This window comes from Phacochoerus africanus, chromosome 2, assembly GCF_016906955.1.
Source record: "Phacochoerus africanus isolate WHEZ1 chromosome 2, ROS_Pafr_v1, whole genome shotgun sequence".
In the NCBI taxonomy this organism is placed as follows: domain Eukaryota; kingdom Metazoa; phylum Chordata; class Mammalia; order Artiodactyla; family Suidae; genus Phacochoerus; species Phacochoerus africanus.
Window position 1 is genome coordinate 116,457,504 of NC_062545.1, and position 23,385 is coordinate 116,480,888.

Here is a 23,385-nt window from a genome sequence, read left to right on the forward strand (position 1 = left end):
AAGATTCAGAAGAGGAGTTTGTGAGAATGGAGAGATTAAATACAGAAAAGCACTGTACCCTTTCACTTTTTAATTTAGAGAGACCATGGTCCAAAACAACATTCCCCGTGTCTTCCCCATTCAGTACAGTGAGCCAAGCATCCAGAGCCAATGATACACATCTGGCTGGAGATTACAGGCACTGTTTTCCTATTCTTTAGGAGACATCTCCTGCAAAGGAGGTGTTACAGGGCAGCATTTGAGGGGGTGGAGAAGAAGGGATCTCAGGTATAAAGGTTTCCTATTTCTTTGATTCTGGCAGGAAGGCAGCAGGAATATATATCCTTTGAAGTTGAGCTAAGTGAATTGCACAGTTTCAGAATCAAGGTCCACCTGCCTACACCCAGAGCCCTTCCCTGGAGCCTTTAGCAAGAAATCCATCTCAGATTGACCTTGACTTTAAACGAGAAGTAAAATAGGTATTTGGTTGACCTGTTTCTCTACCCTTCCTGACAAATCTGGAGGCAGCACTGGCCAAAAGAGAGGCCCCAAGAGCTCCACCAGGAGACCTCGCTTTATTTCAAGGGTTTGTTTTATTTCATTGCTGTTTTAGTAATTCCTGTATCTGTCTGAACATGATGGTCAATTGCTCCACTTTTAATAGGCACCAGACTTTACAGCTCCAAACCTAGAGAATACAGTGAGAACAACAACAACAAAAAGACGAGGAAAAAAGAATGAAAACGGCAAAGAGGCTAGACATTTGTGGAAGCCATCTTTTCAGGCACACTAACTCAGACACAGGAAGAGAGTGGGGGTGTTAAAAGGTGACTCAGACCCTTAATTTTATAAAAGGTTCTCCTAGCATTTCAGTGTTAGAATTTAGAAAAGCGTCCAGAAATCTTCAGGAGCTACATGGGGTCACCGCCAAAGGGTTTGGGCCTGCAATGGGGACATGCTACCCAGTTAATGTCACTAATGTCACTGCTATCTAGTGATATGATACCCCATCTCCAGGATATGACTTAGGTACTCTGAACTTTTTTTTTTTGTCTTTTGTCTTTCAGGGCCACATGTGCGGCATATGGAGGTTCCCAGGATAGGGGTCTAATCAGAGCTATAGAGCTGCCAGCCTATACCAGAGCCACAGCAACACAAGATCCGAGCCGTGTCTGCGACCTACACCACAGCTCACAGCAACGCCAGATCCTTAACCCCCTGAGCAAGGCCAGGGATCGAACCCGCAACCTCACAGTTCCTAGTCAGATTCGTTTCCACTGAGCCTCGACAGGAACTCTTGACCTTTTTTTTAATTAAAAAATGGAAACAAAATTCCAAAACCTTGAGACTATACCAAGTGTAGTTTGGGAAATCATTCCCATTATGTACAATATGAGGATAGTGTGAACTGTCCCTGACCACCTCCGAGTGTTGCTCTAAGGATCAAATATAAGTGAAATTCCTTTCACTTAAAAACTGCAAAAAGCATTCCCTTGGCAGGTACGGTTATTGTACTGTGAATGCCTCACAGGTGGATGTATTGCTAATTCACTGGCAAAGTTCTTAAAGGAGATGGAGTCTTATCATGTACTCCCCATGGACTAACACAGCTACCAAACTCCATGCAACTGCTTGTTGAACTTGTGATTCTTAAAGCCCCGGCTCTAAAAGCCCTTTGCCCCTCGTGACTAACAGACTGTTATCCATTACCTGGAAACTCCCCCTCTACACACACTTGTTATGTATCACCCCTCTTTCTTAGTGGCTCACCCCACCCTCCATCATTTCCATAAGCCATGAGCCCTCCCTCCCTCCTCTAGCCGAATCCTCATGTTTAACCTCTCACATTTTCTTTTTCATGCAGGATGATCCGCTCACCATTCAATTACAGTACAGTACCTGTTCCCTGCTGCGAGCGATCCTCTCAGACAGCAAATCTGAGTTGTTCCTTTCTTCATCCAGCTCTAACTCCAGTTGAGACATCTTGTCCTAAGAAAGAAGTCACAAACACCAGTAACTTAACTTGCACTGACCAAGTTTTTAGAAGGACTGTCCCATGGAAGGACAACCCGCAGGGCAGATGAGAGCTGTATACTGTGAATTAGAGTTTGGGAAAAGGAAGTGTCTTTTTCTCTTACTGTCCACAACACATTAAGTCCACACATAATTTGAACATTGTAAAACTGTGTTTTATTGCCCTTTTTTTTTTTAGGGCTGCACCTGTGATATATGGAAGTTCCCAGGCTAGGGGTTGAATCAGAGCTATAGCAGCTGGTCTACACCACAGCCACAGCAACACAGGATCCAAGCCACATCTGCAACCTACACCACAGCTCATGGCTTAATCCACTGAGCAAGGCCAGGGATTGAACCTGCATCCTCATGGATATTAGTTGAAGTCATTTCCACCGAGCCACGATGGCAACTTCTTATTGTTTTTATAGTGTAAAACATAATTGTGCACCTATAAAATACATAAAGGAAAAAAATATTACCCCAAATGCTGATAGAAGCACTGAGGCTATTTTAACATCTTTCCTTCAGACTTTATCCTCCCCTTATGAATCAGTAATTTTACAAAGATCTACCGAAGCCTAGGAGGTATCTAAGTTAAAAGACAGTGTGGAAACCAAGACACAGCCCAGCACATTTCTTGAAATACTCTAACCTCGGAAGTGTCTTTCCTCTTTCCTGCTCAGGGTTTCCAAGACCCTCAAAAGCATAGAGTGTATAACAGCCTTTTGCATCTGCCTTTTTCTTCTAGGAAATCTCGTATACTCAGCACCACACAGCCCCAAATCTACATCAGAATAACACACAGACAGGGCTGGCCCATTCTGCTAAACCAGCCATCACAGAAGAAGCGTCATCTCTAGCTTCCTTGCAGGCTCCTCATTTAACATCACTGGGTGTTAAGAGAAAGCTACTTCACAAACCACCCCACTGGAGGGTTACGGGGTTTGCACATGTGTTTCTCCTGTCACCAACCATGTGCCCTATGCCTGGATTTAGTCACAACCACGAGCCAGGCACACTAAAAAGCAATGAGCGTTGTGAGTTTTTATCTGAGCCTGCAGCATCTGTACATAAATAAATATTGTCTCTGCAATTGTCAAAGTTGGCTGTCTAGCCTACATATGCACCAAAAATAAAACTCACAGAACACGCAAATGACTTAGTGTCTCTAAGTGCCCTCCCTATTAATGAAATCTATCCAGAAAGCTCTCTCCCAGGAGCCAAAAGTCCCAAAGACCAACTCAGAAGAGGGAGCCAGGTCTGGCACCAAATCTCCTATTTGTTCAGTGGTTCCTGACTTCTCCAAGGCCAGTGTCACTCGGCATTGCCAAGGATCCACAAGTGCTCCATTTACCTAAAACAGCCACTGAGTCTCTCAGTTTACAGACAATCCTCATTACTGAGAGAGCTCTTGAGTCTGACAATTAATTTGTTAAGTGCTAGTGAAGGACCAAGCAAGGTATTAGTCACCACAAGACAGTCCTTCCAGCTGCCTCTTAGGGGAGGAAGTCCCCCCCCGGCCATACACACACACACAGTGGTAGGGTCTGGAGAGCTGTTCATTTTTGTTCATTTTGTTCATTTTTAATGGAGAAATAGCTAAAATATAGCACAGGGGCAGGTGAAGCTTAGCTACACCGCTGCTACTAGACCATGAGCTGGCAAAAGGAGATGTTCTTTTTAGTTCAGAATATTCTGGAAGGAGATGAACTGACAGCCCAGTGTTTGACTATGAGCACCTCTGCACAGGGCTCTCTTCTTGCCTACAGTCTGGACTGTGCAGAACCCAACAGGAGCATTCACAGGGTCAGGCCAAGGGTCACTTCACCAATGGTTCTCATGTCACTGACTGACGAGGCTTTAGCTTGATTTTAACCAGTTTTTTGGGTCCTAGAATAACCATTTTCTAGTTACCTGGGTTAACCTTAGCTTGCCTTAAAAGGACCCCCCCGATGAGATCAGAAACAGGACATTAGCAAAATATACAGCAATCTTGCCACAAAAAAAAAAAAAAGATAAAACTGTAACCAGGTAATTCTAGCCTCTAAAAAGGGCCCATCTAATAAAATCTTTAAGGGCTGAAATATCACTTCCTAGATATAAACTGATACTAAGTCCCCTAGAGGTTTTAAAAGTTATTTCTATTTATTTGTCAAGTTGAATTGGGAATTCCACTGAGTTTAAATTCCAGCTATCTCCCCCTGGCCTTGAGCACTCTCTGACTTTTATCGAAACCTTGACAAAGTTAACTTCTCCCAAAGACCCAAGGCTAATTTTTAAGTCTCTCTTTTCCTCTCTATTAACTCCACTGGGAGAGCCTCCTTGCCTGCCTGCTTGCATCTCTCACAAGTGTCCTATCTTAATAAATTTATTTCTTTTTATCAAAAGATAAAAATAAAAAAATAAACTCACCCCAAAAAAAAAAAAAAGGAGTTCCCGTAGTGGCCCAGCGGAAACGAATCTGATTAGCATCCATGAGGACTCAGGTTTGATACCTGGCTTGGCTCAATGGGTTAAGGGTCCAGCATTGCTGTGAGCTCCAGTGTAGGTTGCAGAAGGGGCTCAGATCTGATGTTGCTGTGGCATAGGCCGGCAGCTGAAGGTCTGATTAGACCCTTAGCCTAGGAATCTCATATGCCGTGGGTGTGGTCCTAAAAAGCAAAAAAAAAAAAAAAAAAAAAACTTTACTAATGTCTGGCTGTTCAAGGGAATAAAAGCCAAAGACTTCCTGGAGTTCCCGTTGTGGCTCAGTAGGTTAGGATCCTGAGATAGTGTCTGTGAAGATGTGGGTTCCATCCCTGGCCTCAGTCAGTGGGTTAAGCCTCAGTCAGTCACAAGCTGCAGTGTAGGTCGAAGATGTGGCTCAGATATGGTATTGCTATGGCTCTGCCATAGCATTGGCAGCTGCAGCTCCAATGTGACCCCAGACCAGGAACTTCCATATGCCACAGGTGCGGCCATGAAATTAATTAAAAATAAATAAATAAATAAAGGCTGAGGTGTGCACAGAAAGGCTACTTCCCTTGTGCCACAATCCCACTCTCCCCAGGCCCCAGCTCACGCCCATGCTGCCCAGAGACCTCCATCTGCTTGACGAGTCTGCCTCGGTCATCCTTGAGGTGACTCTTGGCCTCCAGCTCATACTCCAGGTCCTTCAGGGTCTGCTCCAAAAGCTGCCTTTTCGTGAGTGCCTCCTCCTGAGCTCTCTGGTAGTCCCGTAACTCTTCCTCCAGCAGGCGCATCTAGAATGAGGGAGGAACTGGGCAGGTTATCTGGGCACATTAGGCACACAGAGGTCTCACTAGACAGTGTACAAGCTGACCTGGAAGACGATCAGAAGACCAGTGAGCCAGAGCCATCTCCCTCTGGACCCCAGTTTCTTCTTTTAGAAAAAGAAGCCATTTTCCAGTTATAGATAGCAACCCGCTGGGTTATAAATTCAACATAGTAGATGCTGATCAGTGTTAGATATAACAGAAAAAAAAAAAAAATCAGAGGAGTACAAGGAAATACTGTTTTGTGAAACTTTTCCTTTTTGGTCTTTTTAGGGCCTCACCTGCAGCATATGGAAGTTCCCAGGCTAGGGCTGAATCGGAGCTGTAGTTGCCTGCCTACATCACTGCCACAGCAATGCCAGATCCGAGCCACGTCTGCAACCTACACCACAGCTCATGGCAACACCAGATCCTTAACCCACTGAGTGAAGCCAGGAATTGAACCCGTGTCCTCATGGATAGTCAGGTTGGTTACTGCTGAGCCATGATGGGAACTCCTATGAAACTTTTTCTACTAGGTATTCATATATTTGTACAAATGCATGTATTACTGGGTTACAAGGCAAGACGTCCTTCTTACTGTAGGTCATGGCCAAAAACACCAGAATACCCCTGAACTAAGTAAGTGGTTCCCAGAGTGTAATCTATTGCCAGCTTCTATCAGCCTATTCTCAACAAAGGTTTAAAGTTAGGGGAAAATAAAAGGTAAAACAATGACCCCAAAGCAACCTGCAGGCACAAAAGCTATTAATATAACCATGCAAATTAGGTGAAAACCACTGCTTTCCAGAAGAATATCATGTTATAGGCTGTCATAATTTACAGTGTTTTGTTCCTCCACAAGATGGCACTGAACTAATAGCTTTGAAGAAAGTACCACAGAGATCCTGATTCACAAGAGGTTGTCTGTGTTTTCCGAGTCTCTGGAATCTCCTCAAGGGGACTAGCCACCACAACACACAGAAGGTACTCCTTAAATAACTGTGTGGGCTGATTCAGTGAAGCTCAAGGCTGTCTGCTGTGTCCTCTTCCTTCCCTCCTGGAGGTGGGATAGAGTGAAAGGTGAAAGTGGTCTTGGGAGTAGAATATACCAAGGGTTAATTCCCTTCAGGGAGCATATACCATAGTGAGTGGCAAACTCCATTAAAGTACCTGCCTTTGGGGGTGGTTTGCATAGAGAAATTGGGAAAGCCTCAAAGATAGTCTTTTGGGGGACCCAACAGATTAGGCTAGTTTAGGAAGCCCAGTGGGAATATTAAGAAATGCGTTCCTCTCCTGGAGGCTGATAGAAACACCTGACATTTCTTTTCTTTTTTTTTTTTTTGGCCTTTTTAGGGCCACACCCACAGCATATGGAGGTTCCCAGGCTAGGGGTCAAACTGGAGCTGTAGCCGCTTGCCTATGCCACAGCCACATCAGACCTGAGCCGTGTCTGTGACCTACACCACAGCGCATGGCAACACCAGACCCTTAACCCACTGAGCAAGGCCAGAGATTGAATCTGTGTCCTCATGGATGCTAGGCAGATTCATTTCTGCTGAGCCATGATAGGAACTCTGAAACACCAGACATTTCTATGAGCAGAGCCTTGAAGAGGACATCTCCAGATAAAGAGCCTCGTCTGGTCTTTGGTGATGACTGAGTAAAGGCACAAAGTGAAAATCACCCCATGGAAAAAGGAGGATGGGACATTCTTTGGATGCAGAGAGTGCAGTATACGCCAGAGCATTAAAAAAACAACAACAAAAAACCCAAAAAAACAAAAACAAACAAAAAAAACTCTCCAAAAAAAGCGTCTTAAAAAAAAAATTCTTTGTTTCCGCATCCTGATTTGTAACATTGCAATAATTATAAAACTGACCTTATGAGACTCAAATGAGATCACACCCCCAAAAGAACATGGGGTTTAGAGTCAGAAAGACTGACAGGTAAATGGACAGCTCAAACTTTCTTCTCAGTATTCTTCCCAACCCACAGCACATTCCTACCTTCCACAGCCCAGTTAGCCCCTCCTAACACCTAGCAAGGGCTCTGTCATGCCAAGGGCACTTGATGAGGATATGCCCACGAGAATACCTAGTGTAGTGTCTGGAATCACAAGTAAGCATATGCCTTCAGGAGTTCCTGTTGTGGCTCAGTGATTAACGAATCTGACTAGGAACCATGAGGTTGCGGGTTCCATCCCTGGCCTTGCTCAGTGGGTTAAGGATCTGGCATTGCCGTGAGCTGTGGTGTAGGTCGCAGAGGTGGCTCGGCTGTGGCATAGGCTGGCAGCAACAGCTCCGATTAGACCCCTAGCCTGGGAATCTCCATATGCTACCGGTGAGGTCCTAGAAAAGACAGAAAACAAAAAAAACCTTCTGAACCTACTAGTGCTACCCTTAAGCAGTTAAAAGTGCCCTTTGCTAAGTGGGACTTAGAAAATAAACTGAACAACAGTGAACTCAAATTCTTAATTCTCTAAAGATTATCTTCATCAGAACTTTTTGAGTTCTACACCAAAGGCAAAGGAGGTAAAATGCCCATTTCTCTTAAACTAAAGAAGGCAGTACCACAGCTCTTAGGGTAGGGAAGATGGACCCCTAGAGTGTTTGTTTTTGCCTTTTTTTTTTGCCATTCTTGTGGCATGCAGAAGTTCTGTGGCCAGGGATCAAACCCGTGCCACAGCACTGATCCAAGCCGCTGCAGTGCCAACACTGGAACCTTAAATTGCTGTGCCATCTGGGAACTTTTTTTTTAAACTGAGAGCATTGTCTCAGCTCAACCAAAATAGGGTGGAGGGTGGTGAACAGAGATGAACTTAAGTTTCTCAAGAATCCAGAGTGAACTCAGCTTATTAATTCATGTTTATTTCAAATGCCTCCATGACCGCAACACCCTGATTCAGGGTAGTATCTGACTGCACTTTCCTTTTTAGAATGATGAGGTGCCTGTTTCTGACATTCAAATAGAGGAAGTATCTCACAGGGCCATGCCACTGAGAAAAATCTAGGAAGCACCATCTTTGTTGTCATCATAAGGAACCCTGTTATTGGAATTATTGCCCTTTTATAAACAACACTGGTCTCTATCTGGCCTTAACTAATCTCTCTGGATCTCAGTCTCTTTGCCGAAGTAGAGGATCACCAAGGTTCCTTCCAATCCAAAGATTTTAGCAGAGTAACCATTATACACAAACCAGGGGGAACACTTTACAAAGGTTACCATGACACTGATTTTCTGGAATCAAAACTGCATCCCAGGTCTTTGTTGGTGTTCTGGCCAATTCCTGGATCCTTCTGCCCAGTTGCCACCGAAATGAAAATGATCATTTTTTTCAATGACGAAGATAACCGTGATGTCCATATGCTAATTTCAGTTCTTACTTGGAGTCCTGTATCCTAAGACCCTGAACCGCAAAGGATCTGTTCTCAGGGTCCTTTCACAAGGGTTCTACAAGCCTGTAATAAACATCCATTGTTCTTTCACACAGTTTCAGCGCTGACTCATGGGAGACTTTTCTTTGATCATCAAAGATATTAAAAGTTTGTTTTTAAAGCAAAATTTGTTTTCTTGTGGAATTTTGGTGCTTTGGGCACTACTTACCAAAAAAAAAAAAAAAAGAGCAAGCTTTACAACAAAACAAACAAACCCCCTACTATTAGTGTCCAGGATATACAGACCCTCCGCCATAGTCTCACATGTTACCTCATTTACCTATTACATTGTTATTATTCTGTATACTTTTAAAGAGGTAGAAACAGATGTTCAGAGAATTGGAGTAACTGGCTCAAGATCATCCAGCTGCTAAGAGTCACAGCTAGAAATCAGAACACACTGTACTTGCATTTTAGAGCCTTCAACTTTTCGTTAAAATAATCAAAAACATTCCCTTTATTTTTCTCAGTGCTTTAGAAATCAAGACTAAAGGGAGTGAACATTGGGGTTACTTGGCTCTTGCATTCTTAAATACAGTCCAAAGTTACTGTTTTAATCATTTTGATACTCATAAATTCCTGAAGATTTCTCTTTGTCTCCATTATTGTTGTCTTGAAACTCTTAACCACCACTCCTATTCCAACAAAAGCTTGTACAATTTTAAATGAATGGCCAAAAAACACCTGGCTACTATATCCCAGTTCTAGGATTAAATTAAAACACTAACACATATAAGTTATTTCGACACAGCTAGGCACACCAATGGTGCTCATAAATGCAGCTGGACTTTTTAGGCAGAAAATCTTGGATTAATCATGAAAACAGTCAAGCTAAAGTTGTGTTAATTTCATCTCAGAGGTCCCGGGTCCTTTGTGTCTTAGAATGCCATCTGTCCCCACGTAACCATCCTGAGAACTAAGCACCAACTCTGTCCTAAAAATCTACCCTAAGCCTCTCCTGAGGAGTTTCAAGGCAGTCTTGAAGGATATTTTGAACAGAGGGAAACCAGGAACGATCTGGCCAGGCATTACCTCATCCTGCATTTTCACGGCATTCAGACGGGACTTTTCAGCCTCCAGAGTTTTCTCTTTCAACTGCCTTTGCATTTCTGCAAGCTCCCTGCGATTTTTCTCTTTGTACTCGTCCAGCTGGTTCTGGAGCTCCAGTGTTGATGTGCGGGACACCTCGACAATATCAGCCATCTGGAAGAAGTGACACGGGGAGCCCACCTGTGATGCTCCACCTGGGGCCAGGGAGCTAGGTTTGGGTCCCATCTCAACACTACCCCACCCCCTCCAAAGAGTTCACAGCACCTGGTCACGGTCTGCCCTGGGTTAGTCACCTCTAACCTGGAAGCAGGCTGCAGGTGTAGACAAGCACATCCTCTGGATCTAGATCCACAGTCCTAGGCCATATCCTTGCTCTGCCACTGCCTAGCTGTTAGACTGAGGCAGTACCTACCTTCTCTGGGCCCTTGCAGTGTACTCCTTAAAAGCACTGAAGCCAGACTCTATACCTGGCAGGATTGTTGTCAGTATTACAACAATACAGAGACAGAATTCCAGTCAGATAAAATAGCTGGTAAAGTGACTGGCACACAGCAGTTGTCAGAAAAGGGAAGGTACTCAGGATGGCTCCTAGAAGGTGGGGAGCCCATCAGTTCTGGGCCTTTCCCCTTCTGCATGTTTTAGGGCAGAGGTGAGCAGAGGCAGAAATGATGGGGCTTTAAAAAACTGCCTTTCATACTCCTGGACATGAAAAATAGGCACAAATGCACAGACTACACAAAGGGCAGAGCTTCTGATTCAGGTAACATCCGTAAAGTCTGCAATGACATGCCAGGCTTCTCTGAGTCATTAGTGAGAGGAGCTGGGTCCAGAATCCAGAGCGGGTAACTGGCATTTTCTAAACCAGTTTCCCTGTAACTGGATTATCAACAAGTCCAAAGAGCTGCTTCAGGAGATCTGCAAATCCCTGACACATCTGTGCTGAGACATAGTGCAGGTCTCCTCAGCAGGCCCCTGGGGGTGGCAGGCTGGGTTCCTGCACCCTCTCCCTCGCCTCCCCCTGCTCCCTCACCTCTTTCTGCAGTTTCTCAATGGTTTTGTCAAGGTGCCATCTCTCATTCTCCATTTCATTCTTCAGTCTTCTTAACTGTTCCTTCTGCTCAGCCTCGTCTTTGAGCTTCTCAGACATTTGCTTCTGCTCCTGGGTAGCCCGACTCAGATTTCTCTGCAGATGGCAGGGAGAGGACAGCGCTGTCACCTGCCTACCAGGTCAGCCACAGGAAGAGGTGGCAGAGGGAATTTCACAGCCATACCGCAAAGCAATCAGACCTACTACATCAGTGATCAGGAAAACAATCACAATAAAGCCATCAAAGAGACACCAGCACCTCATTAGCTCTGAAATTCAGGATCAAAATGCAAAAATGACTGAACCAAAAACATATGCAGGAATGAATGGGCAGAGAGAGGATATACTACAGAGATACAGAAAATGGCCAAGGCTGTTGGGGGTGGCCATTCAGGATAGTGTCCAAAAACCTGACAGAGCTCACGCTTGAAAACTGAGACGAAGTTCTATGATAAACTAACTTAAACCTATATGACAATTTACATCCTGCGATGCACAGCCTTGCACTTAATGTTCTAGAATCTTCTCTGCTATACAGATGATTCTTACAGTTAAAATTGCTAAAAAATGAATCTATAAGAAAAAAGAATATTGTCCTAGGGGACAAGAGTCCACTTGGCAGAGAGAGTTGTAAGCAATAGAATCCATGGGTTGGACTCATACCTAGAAGAAAAGGGACTTGGCACTCCATGGGCTGATGAACCTGACAGATGGAAGGTATTAAGTGGAAGAGACGTGAGTCAGGAAAACTGCAAATGAGGGGTTGTTTGGTGAATCGGCATCAAATACGTACTTACAAAATCTACCATCGTGGGCACAATGGTCCCCTGGGCTTCTCTGAGGTCCTCATTTCAGAACATCACACAGAGTGATGTTCTTTATGTAAAAAACATGCAATGCTTAGAAAAAAAAAAGTTCTTTAATACTTTAGGAAGATTACAGTGGCTTCCTTAAATGGCTGAGTGTTAAGGCCTTTGGTATAAGGATATCACAAAGGAGCACAGCTCAGAATGGGGGAGCGTGACCCCAACACAAGCGAGATCATACAGAAAAATGTTACTAGGCACTGAGGGCTGAATGTGGGTTAGCACAGGTACTGCTGAGGCCCTATGCAGTCTTGTGCCCCTGCAGAGGCTGTAAAAGGACAATGGTTTATGTTTGCACACTACCAAACAGTTTACACTCTGCTGTCACGTGCAGTAACTCAGGCACCTTGAAAACACTCACACATCACTTCAGGCACTACTGGTTTGAAAAGCTCTAGAATAGCTCTGCTGGCCAAGCTCATGACCTGGGGCCAAAAGGCCACCTGTGGAGGGCTGCACTCAGAGAAATGGCCAACACAGCCGGGCTGCTTAAGTTAAATGCTGCAGAGACCCAAGGTCAACAAAGGCAGCTGGAGGAAGGAGGGTGGTAAAAGAAAGGTAGTCAGGAATTCCATGTCGGGCAATTAGCAGGAGTGTCCCATGTCCAGCCGGGCACACACCAGAGAGAAAGTCAGCCCCCAGGACTTGGGTCTGTGGTTGATTTAATAGTGTTGGGGACACAGGGCAGCACACATGGTAAGGTAAGCCAGGTATGGTTCTGCTGTTTGGGAGAAAACTCCCATGAACAAGTATCTCAAAATGTCAATCCTTGAAAAATAACAAATACAGGGGCCACCAATGCCTTCCCGTAGAACCATCAGGGTCCAACTCAACCCCTGTTCTGAGGTCCGCAGCCTCTCTTTTTCTTCTTTCCCAGGGGCTCCAGGCGAGCAGACAAGCCAGCCTCACTCAGCTCTACTCAACCTTCAATTGGGAGTGCATTTCTGTTCGCCGTTGGCTCCGAGACGGCTCCCCTATCCCCACCCATGGCTCTGCTCTCCTATGCCACTGGAGACACCCCAGACTGACCCGCTCTGGGCCTGGGGCCCAGCCAATACCCTCACCCCAACCTTAACACACATATACACACAAACACTTGCCTACAAGATTAATTTTGCCAAATTATTTTTAAAATATTTCTTGCATGCTCGCCCCTATTGCAGGGTTATTAAGACCTGAAAAGGCAAGGAATATATATATTTTTTCTCTTTTTAGGGCTGCACCTGTGATACATGGAAGTTCCAGGCTAGGGGTCCAATTGGAGCTGCAGCTGCCAGCCTATGCCACAGTCACAGCAACGTGGGATCCAAGCCATAGGATCTATGACTCCTCACAGACAGTGCTGGGTTCTTAATTCGCTGAGCCACAATAGGAACTCTCATAGATTTTCTATCTGAATACCTATCCACAAAAGTAATCTAAAAATTTCTTCCATCAGACTCACCAAGCAAAGGTGCTGGACTTTTTAATGTAAAATATAGAATCTAGCCCTCTCTGGCAGAATCACCATTTTTTCTTAGAATGGAGCCCAAGCGTTTGCATTTGCAAGTTATCCAGACAATTCTAATAGACTCTAAACTTTAGAAATGCTGTTAAAACAGTGATCTGCCTCTTCGGTTGTTCAAGAAATATGTTCCGACATGTCTCAGCAGTGGCTAAGAAAATATGTACTAAATTCACAAGAAAAGAAAAGCAGCAAATGTGGCAACTTTGCATTTAGCTCTGTAGTTACAATAGGGACGGAGTAGGCACAGGTGGTTGAGGAGGTCCCAATAGGTCATCATAGATAAAGACAGAAACCTGGGGGATGTTGGGAGACCACCGTAAATTCAAGAAAGCCATCAGAATAAGGCAGGCTTGCTTGACTAGTGGAGGTGTGAGAACTGCCTCAGGTCATTGGGTGGGGGATGGGATGAGGCCTGCATTCAGATTCAGCCCAAGGGCAAGAGTTTGAAGACCACCCTTCAGCTGACTGAATACACACAGTTCTGGATACTAAGGAGGAACCACCACCACTCCCTGCAAGGAAGAGGCAAGCCTTTCCAACCCCCACTCCCCTTGGATGATAAAACTGGGGCCCACCAGATCCTCAGGCAGAGCTTCCTTGCCTGTCCACTTGCATCTTTTACAAGCATGTTATCCTAATAAATCTGTTTCTTACCTATCACTTTGCCCCTCGCTGACTTCCTTCTGTGGACAGGCATAAAGAACCTCAATCTTAGTGAGTCCAGACACAGGGTGAATAACTTGAATTTAAAACCGTGGGTTTAAGTCCCAATCTGGCTTTAGATTGGGTTTGAGTCCCAGCACGTGGTGGGCTCAAGTCCCAATCTAGGTTTTGGCTGGGTTCGAGTTCTGACACATGGGTTCAAGTCCCAATCTGTGTTCTGGCTGGGTTCAGGCCATTAGTGCTGTCAGTTTCAGTATCAGTGACTAGCAGTATAAGCCCATTGATTAATACTGGGACAAAAGTTTAAGGAACATTTATCAGGTTGGAGAATCCAAAAAATAAGGTTGATGGTTGTCTAATGAGTACCCTTGAGCTTGGGAACCATTACCTCAACAGATGCAGAGCCTCTTCCTCTACGGCTGAGCAAGGCCCCGACTGGTCTGTATTAACAACAACCAAGTGGCAGGTGAGCCTACAGGCTTTAAGGAAGGCGAGAGGCTTGGTAAGAAGGCTGTGACAAGTCCTGGGGCTTTCCTCTCCCATGGTCTCAATTCACTCAAGTCCACTAGGGTGGGAGGCACAGGCACAGCATCGGTATTGTTATCCCTCTCTGAAGGCAAGAACTACTGCTTCCCCATCTGCAGAAGCCATTTCTCAAGGCAATCAGAGACAACTCAGCCGTGAATGCAGTTCAAGCGAATGTACACGGCAGTACGATCCTCAACCAGTGGCAGGGCTGAAGCAAATCAAGAATGGCACCTCTTTTAGGAACCCCTGCCACTCTGACTGAACCATAATCAATCAGATCTGGGATCACACGCTCTTCAGCCAGCATGTGAAGAAATATATTTATCATACATGGAGATGCAATGGATCACTCAAGGCACAAAGATTTTGCGATGTAAAATGCTTATGTGGGGGAAAAAAAGGTCACGTTCTCTTCTTCCTCTAAGGGTTAAGCTCCCTTTCAGTTGCCAGCTTTGGGAAAGGCATGCAGAGTTGAGAAACTAGGGGAACAACTACCTAGTTCCCCATTTGAGAGAAAGCAAAGTATTTTCGAGTGATGGTACACTTTTTATAGCACTACTTTGGGGATCAGATAATTCAGATAATGACAGTGAGATTGTGAGGCCCTTCAAAAATTCTTGCCGGATTATGTTGCCAGTGGTTCGCACGGGCACACGCTGCACAAAGCATTCTCACCATCTCAACACGGCTGGGAAAACAGGCCTGAGCAAAAGTAACACGTCAAGGATCATTTCCAAGGCAAGGATGGAGATCCGGAGGTGGGGGCGGGTGGGGATTACATTAAGATCTTTGTACCTTGAGGCCGTCATCTGTTCTCTCTGCTGAGTTAGCTGTGAGCTGCAGATTCACAGCTGGTGAACTACTTCCTTCTCTGTGAAACTTTCTCCTTTCGACCAAAGAAGGATAAAGACAGAGCCTGTAATAGCTGCTCCCAGTGCTTGGTGTGGACATGACACGAAGGTGCATGCAGATGTTTGTCCCTGTAGAGGACAAGTGTTTGTCCTCTCTCTCTGTCCCCAACAAACTCAGATTTAAAACCTGTGCTTTGAGTGCTGGGTTGTGGCCATCACAAGCCTTAAACAGCAGCACAGTGAAGCTGCCATCCACACAAAATCAACCAAACAAGGAGGCAGGGAGGAAGGAAGGAAATGGTGAGAGACAGAAGAAGAAACCCAAAGAAAAGACACCAAAATAAGGAAAAAAACAGGGCTTTACAGCATGCAAAAACAAGGTCTCTTAATGATCATTATACAACTACAGATGTGATAAATTGATCGAGTAATTAAAAAAAAAAAGGTCTCTGTCCAAAGCCAGAGATAAGGTGGAGATCAGTGATCTGGATGTGAGGGCTCTTGAGTCAAGGCTGACCTGAGTGAACCCTAGTCAAGCAGGTTCCCCTCCTCCAGCTCCAGGAGCTGAAGTTGTTTATGAAAGGCGAGCTGCATTTAGACATTTACAAATCTGAATCCCGAGTCAGCTCCTGACACTTTTCACTTGCTCCTCCCCCACCCACCCTCACAAGCATGTCCTAAGGGAAAACTTTAACAGCCTCCTCTTAGACAATTGTTCAAAAACACTGGCTTTCACGCCTCAGAAACTAGCCTGAGGGATGCTGTGCCGCTGGTTCTTTAAAACCCAAGAGCAGGCAGAAGGAAGGACATACCTGGATCACCCTGAGGTCACTGTGCAAAGTCAATTTACAACCTCGGGGCAGACTTTTTTTTTTTTGTTAAAGAATGCATTTCAAACAATCTTTCCAGCCTTCAAATAGGAAAATCTAATTTTCTAAGACTCTACTGATTTTGAATAGAGATAGCGATCTAGTTTCAAGGAAATGACTTCCTCCTGCTCCTGGGAATAGCCATCTTGAAGGACTGCACTGAGGAGTCTATTTGCCCAGAGGAGAAAGGAAATTGGCTTCTGCCACAGAGCTGTCTCCACACTGCCCTGGGGACCAGTTCTGGCGGCCAGCGCACACCATTCAAATTATATCTTTGGAGAGCTGTCAGGATCTTTCATGTCTAGAGCAGGATTTCTCACCCTTGGCACTACTGACATGCAGGTGATGCACGGCGATGGGGGCGCCCTGTGCTGGGCAGGGTGTGAAGCAGAATTCCCTGGCCTCAGCTCACTAGAAGCCGGTAGCCTCTTCCTGGCTGTGACAACCAAAAGTGTCTCCAGACACTGCCAAATGTCCCTCAGTTAAGAACCATCGGTCTAGATGGATGGCTTGAAGGCCAGGATGGTTGTTATCATGCGAGGAACAACGTGGAAGGAGAGGGCCCATGGCAGTCTGCGCCTCCCTCAGACTTGCTCCTCAGCTTCCTCTATGGGGGATCGGGACAACAGCCCCCAGTGTTTACCTGGGCATCTTCCAGCTCACTCTCCAGGGTCCTTCTGGCTGATGTGGCTTCTTTTTCTTCCTTTCTTGCACGCACAAGGGCCTCCTCTAATTGCCGATTTTCTCCCTACAAGGAAACACCAAGTCAGTGTCCACACAGACATGTGCTGTGCCTACAAAGTGGATTCTGTGCCATGAAAGCCCCCAGGGGACATGCCCAGACATGGCCAGCAGTGGCTGAGGTCACAACATGCCTGTCATGGGTCCACAGTGGCACACAACAGCCGTGCAGATGTGCGTGCCTGTCTGCAGTTCCACACTGAGCCGGAGGTGAACACCCAAATCAATCATCTGGGATAATTTTTGGAACATACAGATGTGCAGTCTCTGTGCTGGAGCTTCAGAAACAACAGGTATTGAACAGACTCAAGCATACAGTTTTAGAAAAAGCTTCCAAGTGATTCTGATGGATGACCACTTGGGGTATTGCTGTTAGAACACACCTTCCTTTATGTTTCTTTTGTCCCCTTTTACTGTCAGAGGCTATTTCTCATGGCCATCAGTACCCATCTCTTGCTAATAGCCGCCCTTTTCTAGAGATCTGGAAAACCAGATAATGGGTTTGTTAAAACTTGAGAGACTTCAAAAACCATCAACCAACTGTTAAAAAAAAAGAATAAATAGTCAAGAGTGAGAATGGGCCTGATAGCAGTGTGAAGACAGTGTTTTTGGGTGTTTCGAGGCCTCTGCAGTGTCAAAAGGTTGAGCATGCGTGGTGTTAGGACTCCTGTGGCTGGGCTTCCCACCCCAACTCCATCAGCCCTGTTGTTCCCAGGCCTTTCCAGAAGCCCATCTCCCAGTAGTACCACCCACAGAGGAACACAAGAAATGGCTTGCAGAGAGGAGATGTTCACGATTACCCTGACCTTTCCTACTCAATTACGATTAAAAATCCTCCCCGCTTCTCAAGCCACTCACACAAGAAAGGAGGAACCACCATTACCGAGCCCAGGCTCAGAGCCCAGAGAGCCTCACCTCGAATTTCTTGAGCATTTCCTTTGCTTTAGCCTCATCGCCTTGCAGGTCAGCTACCTGCCTCTGAAGCCGAGCTACGGTGCGCTCCAGCTCTTCAATGCTTGCCCGAAGCTTCTCGTTCTCCTCCTGCAGAGCCTTCACATGCATCTCGGCCCCCACCTGGGTTTGCTCAGCGGTACTGCTCCGACTGGCCAGGACCTCAACATTCTGTTAAAGACATGGAACACAGAAACACAGGAACCAGGGTCAGGGCGCATCCCCCAGCTTTGAGGAAGGCTGACAGTTATTAAAACCCACTATGTGCTGAGCACTGTGCTAGGCCAAGCAGTGGCACAGCACAGCCTGCAGGCCCACCTGCTGCTGTCTGCTATTAATCATACAGAGTTCCCATTATGGTAATGAACCTGACTAGTATCCATGAGGATGCAGGTTTGATCCCTGGTCTCACTCAATGGGTTAAGGATCCCGTGTTGCTGTGAGCTGCAGCATAGGTCACAGACGCACTTGGACCCCGCATTGCTATGGCTGTGGCATAGGCCAGAAGCTGCAGCTCCAATTCAACCCCTGGCCTGGGAACTTAAACATGGCACAGGTATAGCCCTGAAAAAAAAAAAGAAAGAAAAAGAAAAAGAAAACCAAAAAACCTGAAGTGTCACTGGAACACCACCATATCCATTTGCGGTCACACTTTCTGTGGTCATGTTCATGCTACAACAGCAGGGTCAAGACCTCTGGCCAAGACCTAAACATTTACTATCTGCCTCTTTACAGAAAAAGTTTGCCGAGCTTTGCCTGTCAAACCCTTGATGTGAAATTTCAACCTTTTAATAACTTTAGGAGGAGGTGGGTATTATTCTTATCGCCATTTTAAAGACAAAGAAACTGAGACTTGGGTAGACTGAGGGACTTGTCCAAGGTCATCTAGGAGGAAATGTATTCAGGCAGACAAAATCTAGAATCTATTCATAGAACCATTGCCTCCCCCCCCCCCCGCCCCGCACTTTTTTGGATGCACCCAAGGGATATGCAAATTCCCAGGCCAGGGATTGACTCCGAGCTGCAGCAATGCCAGATCTTTAACCCACTGTGCCACAGTGGGAATTCCACCACTGCCTGTTGATGAGTTTACCTCCCTGACCCTCATCACTTGCAGCGCCCCTTAGTAGAAGCTCTTGATGAGGGGAATTTCTCTCTGTGTATACATATACATACATACATACATATATATATGTGTGTGTATATATGAATGAATGTCAAATACAAAATAGGAATTAAAATTTGCTTAAATTATGATACAGTTCATAGTGCAAACTCTAGGCACTGTCATCTGAAAATGAGCATGTGTTACATACAACCCATAATGGAAAGGAATGGCAACAATTACAGGATGATTACTGTTAATTCCAGGTGTCACATGGGCTTTTTATTTTTTTGGCTCAGCAGCTTAAAGTGACAGTGAGGAGTTCCTGTCATGGCACAACGGAAACAAATCCAACTAGGAACAATGAGATTGCAGGTTCAATCCCTGGCCTCGCTCAGTGGGTTAAGGGTCTGGCGTTGCCATGAGCTGTGGTGTCGGCTGCAGACACGGCTCAGATCTGGCGTTGCTGTGACTCTGGGGTAGGCCAGCAGCTACAGCTCCAATTAGACTCCTAGCCTGGGAACCTCCATATGCCGCGGGTGTGGATCTAAAAGCAAATAAATAAATAAATAAATAAAGTGATGGTGAGTGGTGCTGTCCAGAATTTCACCTCTCTCAGCACATCTCCTGTCTTCCATTTTTCCACTACTACAAAGATGCCAATACCAGTAAACCCAATGTCCCCCAAACAATGCTGCAGACACCTTCAAGGAAAGAAGGCCTAGGGAAGGCAAAATCTGGCTTTGAAGGCTATGTCTCAGCCCACTTGGGAGAGCTGGCTGCAAGAATTGCTCACTTACACAGCTTTTGAGAAAGATCTTTAAATCATGTAACAGTACAATAAGTTGTATTATCCTGAACTTCGCCAATTAGAGAGTTTCAGAAACCAGAGCATCTTTTCACAAACCCAACGTTTAGTTCTATACATCTAGGAAAGCTCAGCAGAGTCAAGCTACTGAGTCAGAACAAGGTTATTAGCTGGCATTGCTAGGAGGGCACTAAGGTGGTACCCAACAGCTGGGATTTCTCAGGACTACCTGGATATATCATCTCCCATCAAAACCCGCAAGATGAATGAGGAGGAGAAATAAAGTGTGGTTAAAAGCCCGAGGAGGGATCTAAAGAATGCAGTAACTGGTCAGACCAAGGAAAAGAAAGAGCAAAGTCCAGATTGTCCATTCCTTCCCGAACTTTCCCATTAAGAGATAAAACTACAAAGCTACAGTTATCGAGACAGTGTGGTTCTCGCATAAGGGCACCCGTGTAGTTCAATAGCATAGAACTGGGAGTATAAAAATAAACCCAACGCTTAGAGTCAACTGATTTTTAACAAGGAAGCCAAGACAATTCAAGTGAAAAGAAGAGTCTTCAACAAACAATGCAGAGACAACTGGATAGCCACAGGCCAAAAAATGAAATTAGATCACATCATACACAAAAATTAACTCAAAATGGATCACAGACCTAAATGTAAGATATAAAACTATAAAACTCTTCTAAAAGAAAACATAGGAGTAAATGGCGTGAGCTTGAGTCATGCAAGCCTTCTTAGATACAACACCAAGAGCACAAGTGACAAAAGATTAAAAAAAAAATTGTTGTAATGATACCAGTAAGATGAAAAGACAACCACAGAATGAGAGAAAATATTTACAAATCATGTATCTGATAAAGGACCTGTATCTAGAACATATAAGCAATTCTTCAATTCAATAACGAAACAATAGCTCAATTTTTTAAATGGCCAAAGGATCTGAATAGATAGCTTTTAAAGAAGATCATTAGCTACTAGGGAAATACAAATCAAAACCATAATCAGCCACTTCATACACACTAGGATGGCTATGATCAAAAAGACAGATAATAGCTAGTGTTAGGGAGGGTGGAAAGATATTGGAACCCTCATACATTGCTAATGAGAATGCAGAATGGTGCAGCTACTTTGGAAACAGTCTGAAAGTTGCTAAAAATGTTATGTATTTACTTATTTACTTATTAATTTGTCTTTTTAGGGCTGTACCTGCAGCATATAGAGGTTCCCAGGCTAGGGGTCAAATCAGAGCTGCAGCTGTAACCACCAGCCTACACCACAGCCACAGCCACACCAGATCTGAGCCACGTCTGTGACCTACACCACAGCTCATGGCAACACCAGATCCTTAATCCACTGAGCAAGGCCAGGGATCAAACCTGTGTCCTCATGGTTACTAGTCAAATTCATTTCCACTGGGCCACAACGAGAATTCCTCCTCAAAATTTTAAACAGAGTTATCCTAAGACCCAGCAATTCCACTCCTAGGTATATATATACCTAAGAGAAATGAAAACACATGACTACACAAAAACTTGCCCCCAATCTCCACAGCCACATTACTCATGGTAGCCAAAAAGCGGAAATAGCCCAAATGCTCATCAACTGGTGACAGAGTAAACAAAATGTGGTCTATCCATACCATGGAATATTATTTGACCCTTAAAAGGAGTACATGCTACAATGTGGATGAAGCTTGAAAACCTTACACTGAGTGAAAGAAACCATTCATAAAAGGCCACATATTGACACTTATATAAAATGTCCAGAATAGGCAAATATATAGAGATGGTAAGTAGATTCGTGGTTGCCTAGGGCTGAGGGGATGGGAAGATTGAGAAATGACACCTAAAGGGTACAGGATTTCTTTTGGGGGTGATGAAAATGTTCTAAAATTAACTAACTGCAGGGAAGTTGCAGAACTCTGAACAAACTAAAAACCTGTGGTTTGCGCTTTAAATAGCTTAACTACCTCGATACGGCTGATTTTTTTTAAAAAACAGGGGGAGAGCACTAAGGAAACCCAGAGGCTGAGTGGGACGGAGGGGATGGACGACGTGAGGTCTGCCGAGGCCCCATGGAGAGGAAGAGACTCAAGATATCTGCCTAAATCTTCTGGGAAAGCAAAGAACATTTCCATGTGCAGTCAGTGACCTTTCCTTCACTCAGAAGTCTCAGGAAGAAGAACAAGTAACCTGAAAACCAGATCTGGTTTAAGCTGGATTGGGGCCCACCTGGCACCCTAACATGCTAGATAAAGGCCCCTGTGCTGTGCTTCTCTCTTTAGAACTTGGTGTTTTCTCTCAAAGTGGTGGGGCACAGTCTGAGTCCATCCTCTTGGAAGGATGGACCAGCAGATTATCTATCACTCAGCTTCCAGGGCCACATCAGCTCCAACCTCAGCTCTCGGTTTCAGACTGAGTGTGACCCCAGGGGAGCCTCTACGCACTAAAATACATTGTCTTGTTTTGACCACCTGTAAAATCATCAACTGTTTTGCTCTATGTCTTCACAGTGTGGTAAACCACATTATGTTTACAAATAAATTTAGTTTAGGCCTCCATTGGCAAACTTTTCTTTCCAGAGCCCCCTGCCCTGTGCCTGCCGCCCCCTGCAAAACACTCACAGTTCACTGTTTCATATAAAGCCCATAGGGCAAACGTGCTTTTCCAGAAACCTTACCTAACCTGCCACAGGGCTAGAATCTGAAAGAATAAAAATCATATCTCTTTGTTCAAGGCAAGTCTTATATGCAAGTTTCTCCTGAGTGAAGAAAATTGGTTTAGTGCAACTCAAAAGCTCTTCCAACTCTGACCTTTGATCTATGCATCATCTTTCCCAAATGCTTAAGTTTGTATTTATTTCCTGACTGTGGCAAAGGCAGCAGAACCACCAGCACCGGAGCCAGTAAAGATGTACTCAGACAGGAGATCACTGGGGACAAACACTGCCAACCTCATTTAAGTTGCTGGTACTTCACTTCTGTAATTCTTTGATCTTAGTCTCCTGTGTCACAAAAAGACTGGGGAGGGTGCTTCATTATAAAGAAAACCAAAAAGCACACGAAAGTTTCTAACAATTTATTTAGCCACATCATACCTCCCATGTAGTATCTATCTGTAAAAAAAGACCACATGGACTTACCTTTTATTATTATTTTTTCTTTTTTGTCTTTTTAGGGCCACAACCACGACATATGGAAGTTCCCAGGCTAGGGCTTGAAGTGGAGCTGTAGCTGCTGGCCTGCACCACAGCCACAACAACGCCAGATCCCTAACCCACTGAGCAAGGCCAGGGATCGAACCTGTATTCTCCTTATAACTTTTTTTTTTTGGGGGGGGGGTCTTTTTGTCTTTTCTAGGGCCACACCCGCAGCATGTGGAGGTTCAGGCTAGGGGTCTAATCGGAGCTGTAGCCACCGGCCTACGCCAGAGCCACAGCGACGCGGGATCCGAGCCACATCTGCAACCCACACCACAGCTCACGGCAATGCTGGATCCTTAACCCACTGAGCAAGGCCAGGGACTGAACCCGCAACCTCATGGTTCCTAGTTGGATTCGTTAAGCACTGAGCCACAACGGGAACTCCATCGAACCTATATCCTCATGGTAACTAGTTGGGTTCATTACCACTGAGCCACAATGGGAATGCCTGGACTTGCTTTTTAAT

General features: G+C 45.1%; 1 protein-coding gene across 2 annotated transcripts in view; it reads right to left on the reverse strand.

Annotated features, from left to right (window-relative positions):
• CGNL1 (cingulin like 1) overlaps positions 1–23,385 on the reverse strand; it is a 174,135-nt gene that overhangs the window by 15,419 nt on the left and 135,331 nt on the right. For both annotated transcript variants that reach the window (XM_047766265.1, XM_047766264.1), the window contains exons 9-14: positions 17,764–17,970; positions 16,751–16,855; positions 10,767–10,919; positions 9,719–9,889; positions 5,076–5,237; positions 1,879–1,968 (exon numbers count right to left, since the gene is read on the reverse strand). In XM_047766265.1, the coding sequence (XP_047622221.1) occupies positions 1,879–1,968; positions 5,076–5,237; positions 9,719–9,889; positions 10,767–10,919; positions 16,751–16,855; positions 17,764–17,970 (888 nt within the window). The remainder of the gene's footprint in view (positions 1–1,878; positions 1,969–5,075; positions 5,238–9,718; positions 9,890–10,766; positions 10,920–16,750; positions 16,856–17,763; positions 17,971–23,385) is intronic.